Source organism: Pygoscelis adeliae, unplaced genomic scaffold, assembly GCF_000699105.1.
Source record: "Pygoscelis adeliae isolate BGI_AS28 unplaced genomic scaffold, ASM69910v1 Scaffold318, whole genome shotgun sequence".
Taxonomy (NCBI): domain Eukaryota; kingdom Metazoa; phylum Chordata; class Aves; order Sphenisciformes; family Spheniscidae; genus Pygoscelis; species Pygoscelis adeliae.
Window position 1 is genome coordinate 4,899,466 of NW_008825430.1, and position 21,008 is coordinate 4,920,473.

Sequence of the window (21,008 nt, forward strand, 5' to 3'; positions counted from 1 at the left end):
GTAGTATTTGACTTCGAGTACAGCAAGACTTAGTTGGACATTATAAACAGCTTTCTCGTGGTAAGTATAGTTTAACACTGGAAGAGATTACTTGGAGCCTCCGTCACTGGAGGCCCTCATAAACTGCTCAGAAACATTTGTCAAAAATAATTCTGTATGGTTGAGCCTATTGAGGAGTAAAGAAAAGCCGCGAATGACCTCTCAAAAATTAGTCTAGTCTCATTTCTTAACCTATGCACAGAAGGTCACGTGGGATTCAGTTCATACTTTACGAACGTTCAGCATTTCTCCAGGTGTCCCCCTAATGGAAAGTGTTAACTCAGATCAAGCTGTAAATGGAGAATGACTTCGTTAAATCAAGTTGTGCATGGATAATCTAAGGTCACTTTCATTCTGAATCCATACAGGGACTAAGCGTAGTTTGACTATTTAAGTCAGTACAAATTTATTTCCTAGACGTGACTTGTAGTGACCACATACTCAAAATCCACACTTCTTTGCTGTTCAAAACAAATCAATATATTACTCTGAAGGGAGAAAAGGATGGCTTGAAGAAGTCATTTAAAGTTATCAAGATACAGACATACAAACATTGCATATTGTCAGTGCAAAATAAAAGGTTAATCTACTACAGGTGAATTGTGACTTTTCATTAGAAGTGTGTTCTTTTCTCATCCTTTTTTTCATCAAGTATGCAAGCAGATGTGCACCGTGACACAAGTACGTACTTCAAGGATACATGCTCTTTGCTTATGACTCAGTAGTAGCTACAAAGAAACTAGGACACACTCTCATTACACTAGTCTAGATCCTAGTTCTGTACACAGTACAACTGCAGCTGGATTTGACTCTTCCGCTACCAAAAGAAACCTTTTCTCAGTTTATAAGGGCACACAAATGACTAGAAACCGCAAACAATCTCTTCCTGTACAGTTTGTCCCAAGTCTGTATAAAATAAATGCTAACTAACCTTTGAAAACCTAGTGTAACAGAGGGAAAAGTACTGCTGGAGCGGGGAACGGACTCCGCAGTATCTGAGCTTTGCCCTTCCGTAGCAACAGTCGTTTGAATATACAGGACAGTTTATAAGTATAATCTGGAAAGTCTGGTCTCCCTTACTTTCCCTGGCAGACTTCCTGGAGATTTCACGATACACTGCCTTCTCCTCTCATCTAAGGGCAGTGCTGAATGTACAAGGCGGACACACGTTCATTCTTTCTCCAGAGTCTTCATCCGAGAAGCGTGTTGTACTCCCAAATATGAAGGTCACCTTTCATGTTACTGACGCTCTGAAAACCAGCAGCGGTGTACAGAAAAGCACATAAACCAAGGTAAGACAGTTGAGACACTCCGAGATCTTCGGCAAACATTGTAAAGCTGCTTTTTCGTTACTAAATATATACCTCAAATACAATCAAATGCTTCTAACTTCATTTCTCTCAGTTCCACGCTTAGCATAAACTGTTTATCTGACTGTGTTTTGTTTTAGGAATACACACGCATATTGGAAAATATTTATATGCCCAATGTAGCATTTCTAGTAAAACTTCCTATGGCCACCTAGTGGCCTAAATGGAATTGGCCTAATAAAAATATTTAGGACTACTTGAAGATCCTCCTCCTCTAAAAATAAAACCAAAAGTACAAGTTTCATAGCTTTTGCATATATTTAAGATATAAATACTAATTTTTTTGCACAGTACATCCTTTAACACAATCTGAGAAATCAAATGGGGGAAGGCGGGAATTTTATGTGAGAAAAACTAGTAACAGAAAGCAAAATGAAAGTGGCCCTTAAGGAAAGAAAGAAACTGAGGGAGCAAAATACGAATCGAACCAATGATCTGAATGCATGAGTAAGTGAATAAACAAACTGCACTATGGTCGCAAGTGTTGTTGAATCTGTATGTGAGGAAAAAAAAGGAAAAGGGTACTGTTAAAGAGAAAAAAAGAAGAAAGCTAAATGCTTGCATAGTATGAAATGTTATGGAAATTCACCTGTTGTCCCCATTTTCAATAACTTAAATGAATATCACTTAAAACATCACACAGATTAAAGACATCTGTATATATTTCAGATTTCAATATTAATGCCAAAAATACATAGTATGATTTTACATAGGATTTATGCTACATTAGAACACTAAAGACAAACATCACTTGAGTATTAAATGAAACATTAAATATTAAATAACTGAAAAATAAAATAAAAAGTGTAAACACTAAACTAACTTGGGAATTTGCTATTGCAACACATCCAATGAAGTGGTTTTAAACAGTACAAAAAGATTAGATTTAAGTATGCTTCCAGTCTACTTGGAATACACAAAGCTCATTCCAGAAACCTTTTAAAAACTGGTCCAGGATCACACAAGAACCTTCTCTCTCCTGAGCGCTATTTTCATTCCTTTACAGACTTAAACTTTATACTGTCACCTCTACCGATCTTCACTTGTAAGGAGTAATCAACAGTAAAACGAATACTTTAGTTTGCCATTGTTTGCTAGCATCTTGGTGAAAACTGAGGATTTGTTGGAGATTCAGTGTAAGATTTGAGTTCATATGCAGCGCCGCTGTCAACTTCCATGGATTTCCGAGAGAATAGGAGCCTTACATCTCTGTGGAGGTAGATCTTTCCAGATTTAGAACTCTGGAACCTGAAAAGATACAAATATCTGTATTATCTAAAGCAAAAGATTCATTTTTAAATACTATTGAACTAAATGCGTTCCTTTAAAAGATTAAGGCCAAAACCCATTTGAACATACAAAATTAATCGGTTAAAATGAAAGAAGAAAGAATAACCTAACATTTTCAATCTGCTTTGTTTCCTTCGGCATTTAAAGGTTCTGTTCCTAATCACCAACCTAGGGCACAGCTTTGAAAGTGGCATGGAATATTTGAACTTCAGGCTGCAATTATGTACTTCAGAGATTAAAGTTCTCAGCAATCTAGAAAGGCTGAAAGTGCTCTTCAGTGAGCACTCCTGGAAATGCCCAAAGGGTGGCCTAAGCACACACAAAAGGGAAGGTTCAAATATCAACAAAGGCATATATACATATCAAAATATATATTTCAGTGCCAGCTACCATACGGGCAGATTGCACTGCTCTCTTTATGAACGTACCAGCAAGAAGTTTACTACTGCTTTATACCACACGCCAAATTTAAGTCCAACTCGAGAAGCAGTAGGTACGGGGACCTCTGCAGGCAGACAGAAAAAAGTTTTTCACGCAGAATACGGAGCTATTTCAAAGAGACTATAGTTCACTGGCCCAACCAGCGGCCAATTCCTGGGCCCATTTATCTTTTATGCTGCAGCTAAACAGCCTAATTCAGGTCCTCCAAACCTGCCAGGAATGTGCCAGTTCCACTTTCCCTGAGGTTTAACAACTATAGATGGAGAGACGAGATCTGCATTTCAGAGAACTGTATTCTATAGTCTTCATCTGGCGGAACTCCTTAATTTCCTTCCCTCAACCAGGAAAGGCAGGAGAGCCTAAGGGGCATTTCTTACAGCAACCGAGCCGAACGTCACTATCACTATGCCTCGGTAAGGGAGAAAAGCTATTGCTACTGTAATAGAAATGGAATAGAAAAGCTACCGCTATTGTAACGACAACATGATACCGTTACAAATGCTGAGCGCGCAGTGCACCCTGTGTTATCACATGTATTACGATTGGCACAGATTTTTAATAAGCATTTACTCATGGACCCCACTGAAGCAAAAGTAGTATCTCTAGAATAAACCTAGCCACAATCGGACTGAAACTCTGAGAGGTAGGAGAAAGACAGACAACCACAGAAGATCCATCAAGGTTTCATCATGTGGGGCAGGCAGGTTGTAGAAATGGATTCTGTGCCACCGTTCTGCTCTTGTCTGAGATGATGCAGAACAGCCTGTAGTCATCCCCACAGCCAGACAAAGGAAAACTCTCCTCTCCTAGATACAGCTGTCAAGGGCATTAAATGCGGCGGGGTCCAGCAGAAGGCTCCTACTGGCTCCCACAGAGCTCCCATCCACCACTATTTATTTGCTCGGTGCTGTCAGTGTGAAAGCCCTTTACCTGGTAGGCAAAGGGGAGAAGATTCTATCTTAAGAGGAGACTCTGGAGGAGAGCACAAGAAGGAAGAGTGAAAGAGGCAAGGGACAAAGTGAACACCACAAACAGTTAATTGAGCATGTAGCTCATCAGACATTTTAAAATGAAAAATTCTATTGAAAGGTCTTTTGCAGCAAAAGTATGACATTAATTCATATAAAAAAGATAGATACAGTCATCAAAGCACCATCATAAACTGGAGCTCAATCCCCATTTTACACATGAATCTATCAGAAAATAATTAGCAAGGTCTATTTTTAAACTTCAAGCTTACTATTTTTTATTAGTGAGAATCCTGCAAGACCCCCTTTGCCCAGTAAATAATGCTTCCCTGTAACATGGCTTTTCTGAGCATGACATTTCACAAAGATTGAAGGAGGATGAGTGGGAGACAGCAGCAGAGTTCAGGGGATTCTTCTCATCTCTGCTTCCATCACCTGATTTTTTTCTTTGAGAAATGTTTATTATAGCAATTGGGATTTAGAAATGTTGCTTTTCATACATGCAAATACATAGGCATAATCAAGAGACAACCATTACATACACCCTCGCGGGGTGGTGATGGAGTAGCCAGCACAGGACTGGCTCCAGAGCTGTGGCAGCTCCACCAGTTTTGTGTAAGGGAATCAAGAAAAACAGAACAGAGGTCTCTGACAGGTGGTGTCCTAGGAACAGTATCAACAGACAAATACAGGAGGGCTTAAACACAAATACCAGATGAGCTAGAAAGTCTGGCAGAGGAAAGAAAGTGATAAACGTTACCGACATAATGACAAATACCAGCACAAAACCCCTATATATATGTTTTATAGGCCACCAGAATTTACAAAGAACAGAGTAAGCCACAGAAACAGGATATAGCAGGATGATCACAAAAACAGATGTAGCAAGCCATGTTTTGCAAGTGGAAAAGACTATACACCACAATCTATAAAATCTGTAAGTAACATCATTAGGACAAGGATACAAATGCTGAGAGATCAGAAAGATCAAAAACCAACTAGTAAATCAGTAATAGCAGGTATCTTCGGCTTCCACCAATAAATGTATCATATGCCACATTAGGAAAATATTTTTTAAAAAAAGTTTCTCAACACCTTGAGGAATCACTACTTTTAACAACCAGTTTCAACCTTACCCTCCACCTAGCCTTCAGTAACAACCCCTGTTTAGCTGTTAAGCAACAACAATTATGCTCCATGCAATTAAAAGGGGCAACATGTCAGTAACTAAAGCTGTTGACCAAGCTTTAAAAATCTTGAAAAATGCTGAGCTGTGGGCAGGTTAACTGTTTAATTGCCTTCTGGAGGGGTGCCAGAATGTGACCTAGAAACCAACGGATGGTCGTCACACTCGCAACGCTGGGCAGAGACGAGGTGTGAGCAGAGCTGGACTCACAGCTCTTATGCTCACGCAGATTTAATTACAACACAAAAATCATTGCTTCACATGCAACCAAAAATTTATCCCCAAAGCATCTTCAAGAAACGACTTAAACTGCAGGTGCAATCCTCGATTTTCTTATAGCGAATAAAGGTCTGCTGTCCGTGCAAGCTGCATTTTATATCTGTAGCTGTGGGTACAAATACAGCCTAATGGCATATTGAACAGTATCTCAAACATGCAAAACTGCATGCAGAAGCTGCATACACAATAAATCTGACACTTTAAAAGAGCGTTGTAGAAAATCTGGCCGCCAATGTTAAGTTCCAGACCTATGCAAGCATTTTTGCTGAATTACCACTTGAAAAGAAGCTTTCATAATGTGAGTGCTGACAACTGTGATTAAGGCCTCGCAAGCAGATGCGACCACAATGCAGCTTACTGGTGGTGACTTCATTTGTTTTTTTGAGCAAAATTTCAACGTGTAAGCTTAAGATGCTTGTTTTCAACAACTACTTCAACTAAAACTGAAAGGCTGTTCTAAGCCAACTTGAGTAACAACAATAACAAAAAATTTTTATAGTTTAAATTTTTTAGGTTTCTATATAGGTTTTCAGTAAAACGTGTTTTGAGGAAACATTGCTGCTTTTAAAAATGAAGATTTAAAACCAACTTACTTATGAATTAATATACTACTAAGACTTTTTAAGCTCTCCTAATTAAAATCCGTCTTTAGTAAAAAAGGCTACTAGATTGACAACTGAGTCTTTTGTAAAATCTGAAGTACTCTGTATAATAAACCACAAGACAGATCGACATACACTACTGTAATATTTCAAGGAGTTTTGCAGTTCTTCCATTATGAGAAAGAACCCACTGTTTGGGTTCATCTCTGAAGCAAAAGACTTCTGGCATACTCTGCAGGTATCCACTTTCCAAAGCAAGCAGCTAAGCATCGTAATTATCAGCTTGTTTTTTCCAGCCAGAAATGGATGCATTTCCAAGTACACATTATAAATCCATGAGTTGATCCCTACCAGAGGTCTGAAAGCCGAGCTAAATTGTACAGATACTTCAACACAAGAAGCATCAGAACTGCTACATTTCTGTCTCTCAGCAGGTATCAGAAATAGGAAGCTCATGAAAGAAGACTTCTAGCTATAAAAGACGACAGAGAAGAAAGCAGGTTTGCCTTCAAATAGAAGTAATTATTGGGTCTGTCTACAAGAAGTTTACAAACGACATTCAAGCAGAAACTGAAAGGGAACACAAGTCTACTACTCTTTGTGCCTGTACACCAGACCCGGTTGGCCACAGGTTTTTGCCCACCTCTGCAGCTGATGCCTGTCCCCAGTTCCTCTGCATCAGTTAGATCAACATTACACGTGAATAGAGCCTTTTATTTGGGCTACACCCTCTTTTTCAGAATTTACCCCAGAAGAAAATTTTTAGAAGGTGGTTAAGTTAGACATGGCAAGTTAGTGTGGCCTGAGAGGATGAATTTCAATCCAGGCTAAAATTCAGAATGAAAACACAGTTCAACAGCCTCGTCATGATGCTATTTCCACACTCCAGTAAACCAACACACATTTTTTATGACTGTCAACTTTCACGTAACAGGGAAGCTTGGCCTGGAATCACTGCCCTAGACAAAGTTGTGTTTCAAAAGTCTGCTGGGTAGAAATCAATGCCACTAAATAGGGAAAATAATATGTACCAGAAGTAATTCTACAACAAGTTAAAGAGAAAAGCGTAAGAGATTTGATTTTCTTCTGCTTGCTCGCTTCAGAATGTCAGCCACCGTCGGGTTTCCAAGTGCTGCAATGAAAGCACTGGGTCTGCACGTATGTGGTTTGTTTACTGCATAACGCAGGCAAAAGTCTGCAAACTGCAGAAGGACAGAGTATATCCATCATTCCTCCTTTGTTTCGAACTGCAGTCTCCAGAACATCCTGAGAGCAGCAGCACAGTATCTGGTTTCAGGCAGTGCTTTGTAATAAGGAAGACTGTGTGAATATTTTATAAAGTGAAAGGCATTATCAGCCTTATTGCATCATAAACCAGGTATTTACTTTTTTACCACTAAACGCTGTATTTTTAGGAGTGACTCAGAATGCTTTTCATATTACAAGATATTCTGGTGAAGAGCCATGTGTGTAGGACACTGGGCACCTTCCCCACATCGATCCTTAGTTTTGGCTTTTGCCCATGTAACATCCACACTCACTATTTCCTGTAACCTCAGAAAAAGTACATTGATCCAGCCAGAACTACGTCTCTCTTGCTAAGAATTAAGCTTTACAAGGCTATACAAAATACTTCAATGCCAAGAAAGAGCTTTATACTTTAACTTTGTTGCTCCCAAGAAGAATCCAAATTATTTATTAGCTCTTCTTCCTCTACTGTCTAGCTTAAAGACCAAGGTAAAAGCATTCTTTTTTAAAAATAAGTCTGTATACAGAAAGGCTGGCTGGGAAAGAAATAATGAGATAAGTTTTGGCAGGTACTTGTTTTTTGTGTTTTCGTTTGTTTGGGTTTTGGTTGTTTTTGTTTGTTTGTTTTGTTGTGTTTTTTTTAACTCCGAGGAGCTTACCTCAGATGTATGAGGTAGCGTAGTAGCCTTTCTTCAGTCTGTTGACTATTTTCTTTATTGACAGTTCTCTTGATTTCTCGTCTCACAGGAACAGAAAAAGTTCTTTGCCGTAGGAATGTTTGATGATTAGCTGGCATTTCTCTCAAATCATAGATCACCACAAACATCTTCACCACAGTTTTGTTAGGGTTAAATAAGGTCTGAAAAGACAAACAGTTCAATACAATACTCTTTAGAGATGACAAATTTAAAAAAAAAACAAAAAACAAACAACAAGAAAACCCCCAAACTCCCCCACAAACTCCACCTGCCCAGTTACCCTGGACTGGATTCTTAAAAGAAAGAGGCAGATTGTTGGTTCTAAGCAATGACTGCGATTTACTTTCTGATTTTATTACAAAAAATAGGTGGCGTTAAAATGCTACAAAATTTAGATACAACTGAGTATTTAATCTTAATCCCTTTAGAAGGATTTCAGAGTTTGGACTGTGGCCTAATTACTTCTCCATTACTTCTTCAAAGCCACGGCGTCCCCAACTATTCTGACTCTTCAGTAACTGATTTTAAGTCTCTTCACAGCACAGATGGGTTCAAAGGTTGGGAGTCTTTTTTGTCCCACAAATTACACACAGATTTCTACTTTGAATAACTACAGTACCTACAGAGATGCACATTTCCACTGCTAGCTTCATGCTCATCTCCAATAACCTCATCTCCTCTGCATGACTTTCTTGATATTAGTGGTTTCAAGGCACCCATATCTGCTGAGTACGTACCACTTGTATTGTTCCTGAAGGCGGTACCCGATAACCCCTTTTACCAAGGGACTCTAAAGTAATTACACCCTAGAAAAAAAGAGACACACATTTAGTTCACGGGGAGAGATATAAACAAGTAAAAATGTTCTATTCGTGTAATTGTATTTATTCAAAAAACAATCAGTAATGCATAAAAACTAAAAATAGAGAAGGCAATGCATTTAAAAATCAACAGCAGGGGCCTTACAGATACTTTGGCAGGTCATTAAAAGCTGTGCAATACGGGATACGTTCTCCTCTTGAAACAAGATCCAAGTTTCCACATCTTCAAACTAGCAGTCAGGGAGCTATGGCGAAACAGAGCTTTCTTTTCAAAACGGCTTGTAAGTTAAAATGGAAGATTTGTCTCCTCCTTTCATTTTTATGTCACCTACAATCGCACCAATAATACTCCAAGTCTCGCAGAACTGATTTCTGCTTTTCAAAGGTAGCAGATGCACTTAATCTTCCATTCTAATCCAAACTTTAGCGACGATGACATCTGCTTTTGTACCAGCTGTGATCTGTGGAGCGTCTGAGTGTCCCACACGGCGCCGTGCCACCGCTGAGGCCACCCTCAGGGTACTGCCCTAGCACACACCTTTGATTAACCTGCAGTGCCCAACTGTTGTACCCCACTGCACTGAACTTCACACACACAAAAAAAAAAACCCAAACAAACAAACAAAAAAAGACCCCAGAGCAGAGAAACTAGCTATACAAACAGAAACAATGTTTCTGATGATGGAGGCACTATACAAATGTTGTATTAATCCTGGGAGACTCGGCCATAATAGCACGTTTAGAGCATGTGGAAAAGCCTGAAACAATGAAACCCAGCTAGGAAAATAAGCAATGCTACTTTAACCATTTGAGGAATATCAGAATCCCTTCACCTCCTGGAAAATCACGTGAAATAATCTAGAAAGATGAAAGCAAAACAATAGATATTCTTTGCAGTGGTTAAGAGAAGACATATACAAGTTTAAACTCAACTTACTACTCAAACGTAACTCGCAAAGCCATTTCATTTTCTGAGTACTTTTAAAAACAGAAGGTCAGAAATATGATAATATCTAAATATTGGGATAATCAGATGTCCAATGCTTTACTTACATGTTTAAACAGACTATTTACCATATTTTAGACAGACATACACATACACCTCTAAAAATTATATCTGTCACCCAGGTAACATTGAGGTTCCTTAACAGGCGTTCAGAACAAACCTAGCCATCTGATTCAATGCTAGCATACAAGACATCTTTTGCTTTTTACAAGGAAGCACTCTTAGACATCCAAAAACCGTGCTGTCATTGTAGAAATGTGGAACAGAATTAGCACACGGATACCGAGAACACAAATACCGTGTCAGCGCGAACATCAGCAAACCGTGCAGCTTGTGAGAGTGCCGCGTGTCGCGCTAGCTCAGACAATATTTGCTTTAAAAGAAAGGGCTGAATAACTTCCGAGTCTAAGGTCTCCATCAGTGATTGTACCTTGGCCGAAACCTAAGCCACTCGCTGGCAGAGCGGTTAGTTGCCCAGGGCAGCTGCTTGTTGGGACAACAAAATGTATCCCATTAAGTCCAGCTATTGCCTCACTGCCTATTTTAAGTTAGACGGATAAAAAGAGATGGTGAGGGTTGATCACTCCGGTGTGGAGGGAGACAAACACGTTCAATATCCCAAGATGAGAGCGGCTGGATGGTGGGGCAGAGCAACGGGAGGAAAAGCACTAGTTAGGGGAAGGAAGAAGGGACAGGAGAACTCCATCATTAGCAGCTGAAAATAACCCAGGTCCCTGCAAATCCCCACTTCCTGAACCCTCTACTCACCGAGCTCTTGTTCTTCACCCCCACCTATCAGAATTTATTTAAAATAAATCCAACCACGCACTTACCATGTAAGGAGAGGGTGCGTTATCATCTGAAACGCTGTAGAATGACACTTCAACTGGCAGAGTCATGTGCGTGGGACAAAAGACTCCGCTTGCTCCCACTTCTGCTGTGAAACCCTCCACGACGCCGAGCGGGTCTAAGCGAAAATTCAGGACAGATTCCTGAAAAACAAAACGCATACAGCTTAGGTTGGGAACGCCTCAAATAAAATACAGCAAAACGAAGCGGCAAACAGGAAACAAGTTTATGTAAGAACGCGGGGCTTTCGTGACGTGACCTGCCCAAAATCAACACTGAGGCAAAAATGATGATGAACAGCGGAACATTCAGCAAGATGATACTGGTTTAAGAGAATGCATCATCCAAATCCAGTCTTCATCCTACTGAAACTGGTGCAAAAGCCCACAGAGAATTTTATTGCAGCAGGATTTATGCATGATTTTCCTTGACATATACTATCTGAAAAAAATAATAATCTAGAATCTGTAACTTTCCTCAACACATTCACTCCATATTTCACAAATACGGAGTACAATACAACCTGTTAACACACTAGCTATTAGTTGTTGATATTTGATATGCTACATGAAGTGAAAAGGTGGAGGCTACACTTCAAATACGTTCTGTTTACCACACTGATTTAACACAGCTTTTGTGACATAGTAAGTAGGCTTTAAAAGTGAAAATGTAAATCCTTTTTTCTAGGTATATACATTATAAACATGAACAATTACAGGTTGTTAAATCTCATTTAAGTCAACAGAACACCTCCTAACTTGAGCATAGTGGGAAACGTAAGTTATAAGCAACTCATTGTATCTGAATCTCCGAGACAGAGATGTCTGGGGTATGAAATACGTGCCTTTAAAGCTGGAAATTAAACCAAATTTTATTCCGTTTAATTATGAACTTTTACATTGGAATCAGGCTGGAATTATTCACAGCAATTCACTTTTAAAAGCAGTACAGAAGAATACTAAAAATACCACATGAATTCTAGAGAATATGCAATACCTCGAAGTTTCCCAGAAGGCTAAGACTTGTTACTGGTGGAGCACTAGAACTTAGAAAAGGTTTCCCATGGCTCTCCGGATCACTGTCTCTGTTTATACATTGTTGTGGGCTATTAAAAAAAAAAAAAAAAAAAAAAAAAAAAAAAAAAAAAAAAAAAAAAAAAAAAAAAAAAAAAAAAAAAAAAAAAAAAAAAAAAAAAAAAAAAAAAAAAAAAAAAAAAAAAAAAAAAAAAAAAAAAAAAAAAAAAAAAAAAAAAAAAAAAAAAAAAAAAAAAAAAAAAAAAAAAAAAAAAAAAAAAAAAAAAAAAAAAAAAAAAAAAAAAAAAAAAAAAAAAAAAAAAAAAAAAAAAAAAAAAAAAAAAAAAAAAAAAAAAAAAAAAAAAAAAAAAAAAAAAAAAAAAAAAAAAAAAAAAAAAAAAAAAAAAAAAAAAAAAAAAAAAAAAAAAAAAAAAAAAAAAAGGCAGAATAAACTTAAAGGATAAACACATTTGCTTTTGTCTTCTGGGTATAAGCAGCTCTAGAAAGAATCATTTACTTACTGTATTACAAAATGTTGTCCTAAAGAAGTAACAGTTGAACATTCCCTGTTAATACTTCAGCAAAACATTTTCTAGTTAACTGAAAAAATACTTTCACAAGTTTTACATTACAAGGGATAAAGACAATAAAATTTTAGGTTGGTCATTAACTCCATTAGCAGGAACCAAAGTATCAGATTATTTTCTCTTGTATGCAGGTATTTTTGTCTTATATTCTGAAGTTTCCAACATCAAACTACCACGCTAAAAGCTGTTTATGTTACGTTATTAATGTATGGTCATGGTCGGTCCCTTTTAGAAGTTAAGTTCTCTGAACAAGTTACGGCAAAAAAATGTTTACCCCGTTCAGCACTAAGAACAAAACATAACACAAAAATAACACTGATTTGAAGAAGAGTCAACGATGACTATCTTTTCTGTTTGAGAATTCAAGTGTATCTTACAGCATGCCCACCCCTGCACGGGACGGAGTTCTTCCCGGCAGCAGCTCTCGTACCATGGTTATGTCCCAGAGCCGTGCTAACCTGGAGACCCCTGGGGCAACTTGGCTGCCAAGCCTTCTTTCAGAATAAGGATGCTTTTGAAAGGCACCCATTTTTTGTCTTTGCTAACATGCTTTGTTGTTGCACACAGGTATGTACATACATTATGTCTCCCCAGAAATCCTTAAAGTTTCTGGTAAATAAAACATACCTTCTTGCAGACAGACATTTCAGCTGCAGCAGTGATGAATCCAGATCAAAGCACCCAGACTGTGTTTTCCTTTGAGGAACCTCAAGAGGGAAAGAAGATGCTAATTTGAAAACCGTACCTCCAGTAAGGACAATTTTGCCAAGTAAGCACAAGTTTGCCAAGAATTTTCATGACATTACAAAATTATTAAAACAGAGCAGAAGAGAGTAATTCCTATACATTCTAAGCTTAGCGAAGAAAATTCTAAAATTGTTAAAGACAAGACTAAATTCTGATTAACAGGAAGTACTTAAATAAAGACTCATTCAAGAGGCTGACATCTCTTTGGAACGGTACAGAACATTACTAATAAACAGACTGTAACAATTTCCATCTGAGTTCCCTGAAAATATGACAGCCTTTACAAGCACTGAAAAATAAAACATATCACGTGTTGATGACAGAACATCACTACTTCAGTAGTTTTGATTGGGACTGCCTTTTTCTTTAAAACTCCCAACAACCTACCAAGAACTGTGATGCTTCCCCAATGTCTCTGTCTTACTACAGCAGCTTTGTATCACTTAGTCATTCAATGACATCTCTGATTGCTGAAGAATTTATGGTACAAACTGTTCACAGAAACAAAAGCTTTGGAATAACAGGCAATCAGGTATTAATAACTCACACAAAAACTCTTAAATGACAAAATATGTTAGCTTACGCTTAAAACACCTATCTTCGAAATGCTTTCTTTTGTGCTCTAAAATAGCACTGAAGCATTTTTTTGCCGTAGAATTTTCTAATGTCACCTTTTGTTAATCTTGATAGGATCTCAACAACTACCTCTTTAATATTTTCTTTTCCAAAATTATTGTTCAACTTCATTTGAGTGTTAACTCTCAAATTTCCACTTGCAAGAGTATTCACTCTGACACTGAAAGTAAACACACACACTTCACCTAGGTAATTTGTCAAATTTTCTACCATACGCAGATATTAGAAGAACAAAATGCTTCCTTTCTCATTTAAAAGGTAAGTTATAATTTCAGCAATAACTTACGGGACTTGAAAGCAGAGGCAATCCAGTTCTGGGATGAAAAGCCTTGGTTGAAGTTCCATCCAAGGATCGAAAATTATGTTTCCGCCATATATTTGTGTGTTTTAGAGACGGTGCCTTCTGTCAGCAAAATAAATTTACTCAAGATATCAATGGGATATTTCAATGGCCTATCATGGTAATACTTTGCTTGCTGTAACGGAGAAGACTTCTGAACCAGGTAGATCTGCATCACACTAGCACATTATGAAATATTCAGTATAAATCCCCCTTGGCTCAATCTACAATCACACAGACTGCTCACTAAAGATCACGTACCATATTCAGACACTGGTATATTTAAAAAAGGACAGGATGCCTCACTGCCTGTGGAAACCGTCGTTCATAATGCTATCACTGTGAGCAGAATAAGACAATATTCTTCTCAATGTTAAACTTATAATTAAGAAGGCACAGGGGAGGCACTACCAGCCAAATGTTACTTCAGACCAACACAACAGTAACATGCTGCTTCCTACGAAGTCAGACTTAAATCCCTCTTCACGTTGGTCCTTAGCAGATATAAGGCACAAGCTCTCTGCCTACGAGCAGCTATAGGAATTGGTCTTTTCCTCTGTGTATTTACCTGCGCATCTGGGTTCTTCAGCCGCTCACACTTAACTACGCCGTCTTCTGTAGGTTTCTTCTGAGAAGTGCTTTGGAAATCAAGGCCTATTGGGTCTTCATTCTCATCGTGTGCAGTTTTCGTTTTATCTTGTTTGTTTTTGTTTTTGAAACTGTCATGGTCTTTATTTAAATAATTTTCAATACTAATAAGCTGAGTATTTTGCTCATAAATATTTGGTTTTTTTGAGTCTTTATCTAAACACTTGAGCTCATTTTTGTGCAAAGAGTCAGATACCTGCATCACAGTTGCTTTTTTTGTACCTTCAAGTATTCTGCATTTTTCTAGCTGCAAATTGTTAAAACTGTCCGTGCCGTTGTTCTCACTAGCAACTGTTCTTTCTTTAAGTTTATTTGTGCAAATCTGTTCATCAATGCTGCTGAAATTTGAATACTGTTTAATTCTGTTGGTTATCTGGTCTTTCTGTGCATAACCAGAATGTATCGTTTCCAATTTATCTGGCAATTCAGATTTATTTTCTTTAATACATGATGATGATGACGTGTGAATACTAGTAAATGCATGAGAAGTTTTATTTGAAGTCTGATGAAATGCATTTCGGACAGCTTCATTGGGTTTTGCTAAAACCAATTTTCTTCTTGCTTGGAGTTTCAGAGAAGTCTTCAATTCTCCATCAAATCTAGAAGGGCTGATAGGAGTATCAGGTGTCTTCGTCCTTGATTTACTGCTGTCTTCTAACAAAGAAAAATCGGATTTAGCAAAAGAAAAAGATGACGGTTCCTTGCCTTTCTTCAGCAAATTTTCATCTTCGTATGTACTTCGGAAAATTTTTGAAGTAACTGGGCTAGTCTCATGCACTTTGAATGGACGTCCAGTAACATGAGAAGTAGCTGGATCACAATGAATCAAGTGTTGGGCAATCCTTGCTATCACCTCCTGCCGCTCCTGGAGCAGAGAATCGATCAGGGGATTACTCTCTCCTGCCGACTGACGGCCACAGTGGTTCACTGGAGCACGGGCATCAAGCAGTGGGATCTCTGGTATTGCTCTAGTTTTGCCTTCACCACCATCTTCTTGTATTGCTTGGTCTAAGTTGGCAATAGAAACAGGGGAGGTTTCCTTGCCTTTCCTCGGCAAGTTTTCGTCTTCGTAAGTACTCCGAAAAGCTTTCTGTGTAGCCGAGCTGTTTTCATGTATGTTGAATGGACGTCCAGCAACAACTGGTGAAGTAGCTGGATCACAGTGAATCAAGTGCTGAGCAATCCTTGCAATGACTTCTTGTCGCTCTTGAAGCAAAGAGCCTATTAAAGGATTGGTTTCTCCTGTGGGCTGATGAGAGCAATGACTATTCGAAACATGGGAATCAACTAGAGAAAAGGATTTAAAAGTTCTGACAGGAGTTTCATGAGATTGTGTCTTATTGTCTGCTGTAGCATTATAGCACTGAACTTTAGACTGCGATGCCCCAAAGTCAGATCCAAGTCTGGTAGATGGATAAAGTTTTAAATTTCTGATAGATGTAGTAAATTCAGGCGTCTTTTTTCCATTAAGTAGGCCTTCAGGTGTCGTTGTCCAAGTCTGTTTCCCACAGAAGCGCTGCGGACTGGAGGTACTGCATTGCTGTGCCGCACTGGAATCGTTGTGCTGATGTAACTTACGCTCTTGCATTCGCTTTTCGTAAAAGCTAAGGTTGGTGTGAATACTACAGGTCAAAACTGGGTAGTTCGATTGTCTGGGCAGGGACTGGACACTGACTCTCAAGGCCACATTGTGAGAAACATTAGGAACAGGAAAGACATGCTCAGTTGGTGTCTGGGAGAACGTCCATTGCAAGTCCACATCTGCAGCGCTCACCCTGAAACAATACAGAAGGGCATTTACAGAAATATCTAAATGAAGAGTCTTAAATTTATCTACTTCATAACACAAATGTCTAAGAAAAAGCACTAGAGACCAGCAGCTGCTGTACTTTGCGAAGTATATGAATCTTATACAACCGCCAAAGTACTGGGCCAACAACGTGGCACCTTCTGAAAGCAAACAGGAGAACAGGAGGGAAGAATGGTTTTAAGACAAGTTGCAGCAACCTGTGATCAGCAAACGAGGTTTTTTTCCATCCCAGACGTACCTGTATAGAATGTTTCGGGGAACAGCACCATGTGAAACACTCAGCCACGCGCTTAGCTGAGAGAAGAAAACAAAAGAGCGAACAGCCAATAAAAGGGTCTTCTCTTCAATAAATCGATCTCCGCTCCTAAAATGTATTGAGAGAAACACACGGATGTTGGTGAGAATATACACAGAGAATTATTAGAACTAGAACATTTTCAGGTCTTCATTCTGAAACTAAAACACAGCCAAATTGAGCAAAACAATGAAACTCCTCAAACATTTTGAAGATTACAGAGCCTGATTTGTTTTTATCCACATAATAACGTATACAATTTCACATAATAATGTATAAAAATGACCATTTTCAGCTAGGAGCATTTCATACTCTGCAGTGCACAATGTGCAGAAAGTATGAGTACAGGAAGATGAAGATTAAAAGATGCTTAGATTTCACTGGTAAATAGTGGTTTTCTCAGATCAGTCCTCATGGCAAAGAGCCAGTTCAAACCCACTAACCGATTACTGTAAGGACTTTAATACGGTAAGATTCTTGCAACTATCAGCTAATCCTAATATCCAACTTACTGTCGAGGAACTGGCTCCAAAATCCACCTTTCTAACAGCAACGCGTCTTGTTTGATTGCAGGATCATTTAAATCATTCCCCTCGGTAGTGGGCCCTTCATCGCTATAGCAACAGTCTGGAAGTAGCATCACTTCTACCATGATTGGAATATTGTTCTTCCACAGTAGCATAACCTCAGATCTGGTTCGCCTGGCTTGACGACACTGAGGAAAAGAAAAAAGTCAACACATGCAAGCCATAAAAACACCAGCCAGATTTAAACCTACTTCAAAAACATGTTCCAAAGTACTGGAAAAGGGTAAGGGTCAAATTCTGTAAACTAGGTTTCACCAAATCAGAGATAAGATTCCAGAGCTATTAAATGAAAAATAATTAACAAATCCTTTACGGTTGCCGTTTGAGCAACTTCTGTAGAAAATTAAAAGAGCTCATAAAAATACATTTCCCCAACCACTATACTTTGCTACCTGTACCTCTCTCTCCACAAGTCATCCTCTTGGATAGACACACTCAAGCAGTATCTTTATAAATTCTGTGTCTTGGAGCAGGCTAACTTCTGCATGAGTAATAACTTAAATTCACACAGCACTTGGGAACTTTTACTTGAGATGGGATGCTCCAACCTTACCCCCAAATAGACTAGCTAGATTTGATGTGCTCGTGTTTTTTGGATGACTAACTTTTCAAGAATACCTGGAAAAGCAAAAAGTTAGGCAAGTCAGCCTACATTTTCTCAAAAAAACCAGACCAAGAATGCTAAGTATAGCGCTTGCCATTTGCATAATAACGACTCAAATAGGTACTGCGTTCAGGTAGTCGTGCAGAATTTTATGTTCAAGGATAAAAGGCTTAATGATCTCTCATTTTAAGGACAGATCTATTATTAGTACGATACTGAATTACATACTCGTTTAAGTGCAGGACTGACAGAAAGCAATTGTTATTCATGCTTAACTGTGAATCTACCATGGGGTTCTTGGCTGACTTCAATCATGGTAGCAAGGATGCACGCCATGACACTGAAAATGAAATGGGTACCATCATACCTGAGCCAGTTTGTCGCTGCATTCATGCTTAGTTGTTGGTGGCTGACTTGATTGTGCCGGTGGGCAATGAAAGCCCTCTGTTCTGCCCTTGATCGAATACTCGGGCGTTCGACCTTCGGTGATCAACAAGGCCAAGGAGACCAGGAACTCCTCAGCTTCATACTCAAAGTATTCATCCAAAGTATCTGTCATTTCAAAAAGACAAAAAATAATGACATCTACTGTGTAACAAGCTTTCAACTGTTGGCTGAACCCACAGTTTGTTTCAATTTACACTTAAAACGAGAGCTAGGGGAAATGGATCTTTGTATCAGACTGGCTGCACTCCCCGTAAGGCCCAAGTTACTGTACCACCACAAAACATCTTTCCTCATCTCATAATGTTGTCCCTACAAGCAGCCAAAATTAGAAATACTCTGAAGAAAGCTTCACATAGTAACTGGTCAATGCACCAGATTTCAGCAGTGCTGAGAAACGACTGTTTGTGTTGTGAACCACAGCTGGATCACAGCTTCTCTAGAAGAAAAAAAAGTTTCCTGGGCTCTAGTGGGAGAAGTCTGATGGCAGTATGAGTTGGCATCATTAGTATCATGTGACAGATAGAAAAAGAAGCCACAATACATCATAAAACACATTAAAAATTGAATAAGAAAAAAATAGAAAGATTTACGTCTATTAGAGAAAGTGGGACACAATGTTCTTTAGGATTCTTATTGCAAGTCCCTCCTGCTGAGAGCAAGGATTACTTGAGAGGTCCATTTTTAGTTACCATTAACACACAGGAAAGGTTCCCAAGGAACATACAGAGTATTCATTGTTTTGTACCATGGTCAGTCTAAACTTGTGCACAGAATTAAAACACAACAAGTCTCCGTAGACAAAGCAGCAGCTGGCATTGCTCTTCATGAATTACTCTGGCACACTCGATTCCCGCAGAGGTAGGATGCACCAGTCGCCTGATTTTATGGTGTTTTGTAAAGCACCCTTCTCCTCCTCCTCCCTCATCACGAGGATGTCACACATCATTCAAACAGATTCAAGTACAACCAGATCGTGACATTCCTCTCTCTGCTTGGAGACGCTTAAGTTTCAAAATGATTTAGTTACTGAAGAGGTTACAGAAAAACCTCTTTTCTGAGAAAGCGAAAATACGTTCACTTCAAAGTCTATTTTAAGAGCAGCAAAGAAAAGCAGGTGGAGGCAATGCTGGCAGCGGTTCTTTACCTTCATTTTTATGCTTCAGGGGAACAAAAGCACATGACATCTTCACAATTTTAGCTTAAATGTCCTATGTCATCCACCAAAACAAAACTGCCACAGGGACAGAGTTAATTTCTATTCATGTTTTGATTACCATGTATAAAATACCTTTCCACTTGAAAAAAAAAAGAATTCAGAATTCTTTTTTCTCTTCATTCCCTAATAGCAAAGCATTTGGCAAACATGGCAAGACAGACTTGAGATACGTACAACAAGGGATGCATGAAACAAAAGCTCCAACTACATGTGCAATTACCTGTATATGCAAATTGTAAAGTGTATAAAACTAGCTTTTGCACGTACATATTTGCCTAGCCCAGGCTTGTACTTCACGGACCCCAGGGCTTACAGCCTATTTTGAGGGATCTACATAAGGTAAATAAGAGAAGTCAGCCCACTGCCAGGGAATTCAGTTCATTGCACAGGAGTCCTCATCTTTACCGATTCTTTTTTCCCCCTTTTTAAGGGAATGCACTTACACAGCAGCTTTGGGTGGCAGGGATGGGCTATAACCGGGACCCTCTTCCCGCCGTGCACCCACATCTGTCCATGGCACATGTGGCCAGTGGTACGGCACTCCCGACCTGCACCGTACATGCCACATCTGCATGCACACATCTGTGAAAAGGTGCCAGGTGCTGGACTGCCACAACCAGCACAAGTCCTGGGGCTCCATCCTCCGAAAAAAAGCGGGGAGGGTCGTCTCCCGAAACAGCCGCCCATGCCGGCTGCCTGTCCCCCGCCCTGGGGAGCACCCCAACCAGGAAGGGACCGCGGGCCCCAGAAGAGCAGGGTGCTGCCAAGACAATTTCATCTGGCCACCGCCTGCCCTCAGGGAGAAGAAAAGCCAGAGGAGAGATGAATTACGCTGGAGGACCCCATATGGCACATGAACGATACATTAGATCATCTGGGCATGAGTTAAAATGGTCATTCATCTGACGGATGGCAGAAAATGACCAATAAAGGGTGCATGAAAGATTAAAGGAATGGTAAATAACAGAGAGGAGAAGACACTTAGGTAGTGATATGAATCACCTACAAAATTAGGCACCTGCAATTTTATAATTTTTTTTCAGCTGAAAGTCTGGTGAACAATAGGCAAGGCATACTTAGGGATAGGGAAATGGGATTTGGAAAGACTCTGAAAAGGATTTGGGTATTACAGCTGACAAAAAAAAAGTAATTGCAGCATTATCTTGCTGCTAACACAAGCATCACGCTCAGCTTCATATGTCCAAAGGCCACAGCAGGAAGGATCACTACTGGAGTATTTTTCCTACTCTGACACAGAAGTTCCAAAAATCTAGAAACTGT

The 21,008-nt window shown here is 39.1% G+C and overlaps 1 protein-coding gene across 2 annotated transcripts in view; it reads right to left on the bottom strand.

Annotated features, from left to right (window-relative positions):
- Positions 1–1,409: 1,409 nt before the first annotated feature.
- Positions 1,410–21,008, bottom strand: part of FAM214A (family with sequence similarity 214, member A) — a 49,194-nt gene continuing 29,595 nt past the window's right edge. For both annotated transcript variants that reach the window (XM_009330971.1, XM_009330970.1), the window contains exons 2-12: positions 18,432–18,616; positions 17,386–17,588; positions 16,817–16,942; positions 14,689–16,543; positions 14,067–14,183; positions 13,025–13,104; positions 11,794–11,902; positions 10,782–10,940; positions 8,859–8,927; positions 8,083–8,282; positions 1,410–2,657 (exon numbers count right to left, since the gene is read on the bottom strand). In XM_009330971.1, the coding sequence (XP_009329246.1) occupies positions 2,504–2,657; positions 8,083–8,282; positions 8,859–8,927; positions 10,782–10,940; positions 11,794–11,902; positions 13,025–13,104; positions 14,067–14,183; positions 14,689–16,543; positions 16,817–16,942; positions 17,386–17,588; positions 18,432–18,616 (3,257 nt within the window). In that variant the 3' untranslated portion in view covers positions 1,410–2,503. The remainder of the gene's footprint in view (positions 2,658–8,082; positions 8,283–8,858; positions 8,928–10,781; positions 10,941–11,793; positions 11,903–13,024; positions 13,105–14,066; positions 14,184–14,688; positions 16,544–16,816; positions 16,943–17,385; positions 17,589–18,431; positions 18,617–21,008) is intronic.